General features: G+C 34.7%; 1 protein-coding gene across 2 annotated transcripts in view; it reads left to right on the top strand.

Moving 5' to 3' along the window:
- Positions 1-1,956: 1,956 nt before the first annotated feature.
- The window catches only part of mest (mesoderm specific transcript), a 4,414-nt gene continuing 273 nt past the window's right edge, over positions 1,957-6,097 (top strand). Inside the window, exons 1-12 of one of the 2 annotated variants that reach the window (XM_056455753.1) lie at positions 1,957-2,142; positions 2,394-2,583; positions 2,662-2,741; positions 2,819-2,896; positions 2,976-3,112; positions 3,203-3,261; positions 3,383-3,423; positions 3,498-3,568; positions 3,668-3,769; positions 3,838-3,914; positions 4,939-5,002; positions 5,985-6,097. The exon at positions 5,985-6,097 is cut by the window's right edge and continues 273 nt beyond it. In XM_056455753.1, coding sequence (XP_056311728.1) covers positions 2,125-2,142; positions 2,394-2,583; positions 2,662-2,741; positions 2,819-2,896; positions 2,976-3,112; positions 3,203-3,261; positions 3,383-3,423; positions 3,498-3,568; positions 3,668-3,769; positions 3,838-3,914; positions 4,939-5,002; positions 5,985-6,097 — 1,030 coding nt within the window. In that variant the 5' untranslated portion in view covers positions 1,957-2,124. The remainder of the gene's footprint in view (positions 2,143-2,393; positions 2,584-2,661; positions 2,742-2,818; positions 2,897-2,975; positions 3,113-3,202; positions 3,262-3,382; positions 3,424-3,497; positions 3,569-3,667; positions 3,770-3,837; positions 3,915-4,938; positions 5,003-5,984) is intronic. The other variant, XM_056455754.1, reaches the window with a different exon arrangement.

Here is a 6,097-nt window from a genome sequence, read left to right on the forward strand (position 1 = left end):
ATATATATATATATATATATATATATATATATATATATATATATATATATATATATATATATTCACAAAATATATAGCAAAATCTGTGAGTTTTCTTAAGCAGCTAGAAAAATAACTGTAAATGAACAGGTCTCTATGGACATCTGCTGGATGTATGTGGTTATTGCACTTTCTTTCCTAAACAATAATTCAAAGATGTTTTTTTTTTCCTTTAACATGTAGATGGCAGTGTTCAATCCCTAAATTATGGGCCACAAATCCCGAAAGCTCTTATATTAAAATTAGGTTATCAATTCAGATTTTTTTACTATTAAATGGCATAGTAAAAAAATCCACAAAAGCACAGCAAAAATACATAGTTGAGAAGTATATAAAAAAAAGATTATTTGTCATATACAAAATGTATATTTCCTCCAGTAATTAGTGGGCTGATTAAGAGTTAATCCAGCCTGATCTATAGGAAACGCAACTATTTTACCATTTGTCAGTTCAGTTCAATTATAAGAAAATGTACAATTTTAAAAAGGAGACATGGCACCTAACCCCACCCCTAAACCCAACTGCTATTGGGGGATAAGCAAATCATACTAAATTGTATGAATGAGATTGTACGAATTCACACGAATTAGCCACTAAATCAAAAAGTTACGAATTGCCGTGACATTGTGTTGTTTAATCAAGGGGTGCATACGTGTCTAAAAAATACAACTCTAAAAAAATACATGGATGACATCCAAAGACCCATTGTGTTTGAAAGACCCCCCTCCCAAAATGCTAAAGCATCCATATTTTCTTGTATAAAAGCTAATTCATGGTGTGAAACTCTTTCACTCTTTATTTACACATTTATTTGCTTTTTATTTGATTATGGAGCTTAAAATATGCCAAAATCTGGATTATTAACAATAGTAATTTAATAAAATTTTATATTATATTTCATTATTATTTTTTTATTTCAAACCTCTGAAATTTAAGACAAGTGATTTTGTTTAAATTTGTATAGACGTAGATTTGTATAGACGTATTTTCAAACTTCAGATTTTTTTGTTCTGAAGTCATAGATTTCATTTCAAGAAGTCATAGACATTGGCATATTTTTAGCTCCATATTTGATTAGCATACTACTAGGCCCACACAGAATTTGCGCACGCAGAAATACACAGATTTCTGCAGACTTTTAGCCCATCGAGTCTGATTATTTACTTGTGTAAATCTGTGCAAATCTATTTTTATTCAGTTTTTAAAAAAATTTCAGTTATAATATTGACTAATACGAAAGTGTTCATATGATTTAATTACAATACAGTTTGTAAAGTAGGTAGATATATTATATGAGAGACTTAGTGGATCTAGTTAGATTTGCATTGTAAACATTAAATACAAGTTAAAAAGCTATTTTTTTTATTTCATATATAAAGTTTTTAGTTATGAAACTCCCAAAAGAATTCCGCATAAATCCACAGATTTGTTTTCACAAAATTCTTTGCAGAAATAGCAAAATATGTCCACAGATTCTGTCTGGCCCTAATTGTTACTCTTTTGATGTAATTTTATGCCATATTTTTATTTATGAAGTTGTTTTAATACACTTTTGGATACCACATATTTTTTATTTAATTAAATTATTTGGTTCTTATAAAAATATATATAAAAATGATCTAAATATAGCCTACTTTCTCTCACACACCTTCAAAAACCTGTACACAAGTTTGGCATTTAGCAAAAGTAATTAGCTCTGACACCTTTACTAAACAAAGAAGTATTCAGTGCTCACCGGGATTTCCACTTGTCCTACTTGTAACATACTAAACAGCAACTTTGCTTGCTTTTACAAGAGTCAAACAGGCTAACTTTACACATTTTGGGAACCAAGTTTTCATTAACCAAACAAACCAAGCGTAGCAGTTGCAAGCGCCGTTTGCCATCCGCTCCGCTAGGGGTGCGAGCGAACTTTATTTTCAGCCTGAGACCTTTGGATCCTTAGCAACCTGACGCCTGCTGCTCACAGCCAGTTTTAAGGAATGACAGCTGAGTGACAGACTCTTAATGTCACTCAACAGCACATGCTTCAGCCTATCAGGATAAACAAGCGATTCATACTGCGATAAAGTGCAGAGATCGAGAATGTCAGGCGACTCACCTGTAAGTAACTTTCCGCATTTAGGTTAGTGCGTTTTCTTTTTATGTTAACTCGCTTCTTTTTGTGTCGGATTTAGCTAAGAGTGATTTGAAGTAAGATAATGTCGCTCATTTAAATTTGTGTTATGATTTTTAACTGTCTTTTATTCAGTAGTGTATAAAAGACAGTTCTAGCGATGCTAACAGACTAACGACATTCAGTATATATAACGTAAAATAGAGTTGAATTAAATGAATACACACCATGTTTTCAGCAGAATGACAGTGAGTGTGGGTCAGCTCGTCGTGTGAGCAGAGAATGGTGGCTTCACGTGGGTTTGTTGTGTGTGCCTCTGCTCGCCGTGTATCTGCACATCCCTCCGCCACAACTGTCACCTGCGCTAAACAGCTGGCGCACTTCCGGTCACTTCTTCACATTCAGAGGCAATGACATCTTCTATAAAGGTACATGCCATGGTTTGGTCGTCAAACAATGTCTTTTATTCAGTTCCAGAATGTCATTGCTTTCCTGTTTGTCAACAGAGTCAGTTGGAGTTGTGGGAAGCTCTGATGTTCTTGTGTTGCTTCATGGCTTTCCTACGTCAAGCTATGACTGGTATAAGGTGAGCAGAGCATGTTTACATGGTGTAAAATTGCATGAACATTTCCTGTTTAAAACGTTGTTCCTGTCATTTCATAGATCTGGGATTCTCTGACGCAGCGCTTTAATAGAGTCATCGCCCTTGACTTCCTGGGCTTCGGTTTTTCTGACAAACCAGTGAGATGAGATGACATACATACATACATACATACAACTACATAAACATAGTATAACCCAAATTATTGTTTCTTTCCAGAGGCCGCACCGATACTCCATCTTCGAGCAGGCCAGTGTTGTGGAGGCTCTGGTTGCCCATTTGGGTTTGTCAGAGCAGAGGATCAACATCCTTTCACATGACTATGGAGACACTGTTGCTCTCGAGTTACTGTACAGGTGAGGATCCTTCAGGTTCTGTTAGTATAATTCAGCGTAAAGTCCTGTCAATTTGATATGGCTGGTTCTCATGAGCAGTTAAACACACAGGAGTGACCACAACAGAAGCGGACACATCATCCTAAACAGCCTCTGCCTATCAAATGGAGGTACGTTCAAGTTTATATTCAAGGCAATTTCTTTCACATGGGATGTACATATAAAATGCATATACATGTGTCTGAAAACAGATTCGTAAGGTCAGATTGTTTTGTTTTTGGCCTATAAAAGGTATATTCCCCGAGACTCATTATCCAAGATTCCTTCAGAAAGTGAGTAACACTTTATAAACACATTTGTATTCATTTTTAGCTATGAAAAATTAATATTTCTGATCTTTTATTAGGTGCTGAAGGACTCGGGCTTTATTTCACCTGTACTTACTCGTCTGATGAACTTCCAGCTTTTCTTTAGAGGGTGAGGGGAGCAATGATACAAATTTCAAGCTATTAGTTGTACTTTATGGTCATAAATCACATTGGTTGTGTGACTATTTCATATGTCTTTTCGCTGCAGAATAAAGGAAGTGTTTGGACCGTACACCCAGCCAACAGAAGCAGAAGTCTGGGACATGTGGACAGGCATTCGCTTTAATGATGGAAATCTTGTAATGGACAGGTGAGCACACTTCTCCATTGTACCTACAGCGCTTTACCATTGCCAACAATTATTTGTTTCTTTTTCAGTCTTTTGCAATACATTAACCAGAGGCTGAAACACAGAGAACGATGGGTGGGCGCTCTAACTTCGACTTTAACACCCTGTGAGTACATTAACCATTCATTTGTCATTAAAAAGTGCTGTAGTAGCAATCATGCTAGCAGGGGATTCACAGGTTTGCTTTACTTGAAATCTCAAGCAGTGCTATTGAGGCTAAGTACTTTAATCCATTGAAAATCACTGCAGAAGCTGCTTAGCCCGTCTGCACCCCAGGCAAATTAGCATTTGAGCTGACAGCATACTATATGTTAAGTGATATTCACATATTTTAATGCAGTGGTCTGGTGCACAACCAGTGTTAATTTTGACAGCAAATTTTGATTTAAATTTAGGCTACGTGCGAAACCGCATACTTCCATACTATATAGTAAATTATAATCAGTATGCGAGCCGAGTAGTATGTCCGAATTCATAGAATTCAAAAATCAGTATGTGAGAAGTACCCTGGATGACTTACTTCCAGCGAGATTCTGAAGTGCACATCCCATGCATGCTGCGCTGTCCCATGATGCCCCGTGAGAGAATTCATGAATGGGACTGAAGCAACGCAATTGACGCAGGTAGGTCACATGACCATGACAAAATTGGCAGATGAGTACGTCCGAATTCCATTCATACTTCTCACATTCATACTGTATAGAACATACTTTTCTAACAGGTTCAGTAGTTACGTTAAATTCAAATGCAGTTACCTAATGAGTAGTTGGCGGTTTCGGACGCAGCCTAGCTTACTTTTTTGACTAAAATTTCATTTTATTCATATTTGAGTCTTCCTTGAATCATTTTAGTTTTAGTCTAGTAAATTTCATAAGATTTTAGTTGACTAAATCTACTCATATATAGTTGACTAAAATATATTTGGTTTAATTAGTGTAATGTAATTATTATGTAAAAATTCATTGTATACATAAAACACAACAGACATATATCATATGTAACCATTATACTGCTTATTAATATACTATTATATTATTACTATAATATACTGCATCTTTATATGATTGGAAGGTTGTTTTCATGAAGTTTTGTGATTCACACTTTCCATTCAATAATTTATAACTTTGCAGTGCACATGATTTATGGCCCCCTAGATCCAGTTAATCCACATCCACAGTTTCTCCAGCTTTACAAGTGAGTATTTTAAAGTCATTCTACATTTATTAACTTTTAGTATAAAGACACTTTTTAATTTCTGATTGTTATAGTAAATATTTTTTCAATTATCACTTGTTAGTTCACAGTGCATGAACTAATGTTAACAAGCATCAGTTTCATTTTTAATAATGCATTAGTAAATGTTGAACTATGATTATTAATTATAAGTTGTTTAAACTTGGTTCATGTTACTAAATACATTTACTAACATTAACTAATGAAATGTTATTGTTATTAATGTTATTAAGTGAGCTTTTTATATAAATTTTGTTGTTTTTGCAAGAATTTGAGAAGAAACTTTTTATTCGTCATTATAGCAAGTGATTTTAAAAGTAGGATGGCTCACTTTTTATAAAATGACTGAAATATTTACTTGAATTCGTAGTCTCTTACTTTTGTAAACATATTTGTTTCATACTACTATTTACTACAACACGTAGTATTTCAGTTGTTTCTAGAAGTAGTAGTTCTTATAAGCCAATACAAAAAATAACCTACTTTAACACAGCTTATCCAAAGAATTACACATAATTAAATTATTAAGATCCACACATGTTAATAATTCCTACCTCATTCACAGCCTGTGCTGCACACTGCCATGCCACAAATTTCAAATCCCGAAAAAGTATTTCCGTACGAGCCTCTTACTCCGCCAGCAGGACCTCAATTTCAGACAAAAGTTTATTTTTCTTTGCACTCATTCTCAAGCATAGAAATTCTGACATTAGCCTGTGCTCTTTTATATGGTTATATTAATTAGTGGGCGTTTACAAGGCCGAGATCTAACAGCAGTCAGCTGTGCACAATGCATGGGTTTTGTGGGTACACCCATTTTCTATTATTCACACTTTTGCAAATGATCCTTAGAAACATTTTATAAACATTTTATAAATGTGGTCCAATGGCACTATACCATTCTAAGCATTTAATACAATTTCCCCTTGTTTCTCATCTACAGGAAACTAGTGCAGAGATCCACGGTATCTGTTCTAGATGAGCATGTGAGTCATTATCCACAGCTGGAGGATCCCACAGGATTCTTTAATGCCTATCTCAGCTTTATCAACTCAT

Source organism: Danio aesculapii, chromosome 4 (assembly GCF_903798145.1).
Source record: "Danio aesculapii chromosome 4, fDanAes4.1, whole genome shotgun sequence".
Classification (NCBI taxonomy): domain Eukaryota; kingdom Metazoa; phylum Chordata; class Actinopteri; order Cypriniformes; family Danionidae; genus Danio; species Danio aesculapii.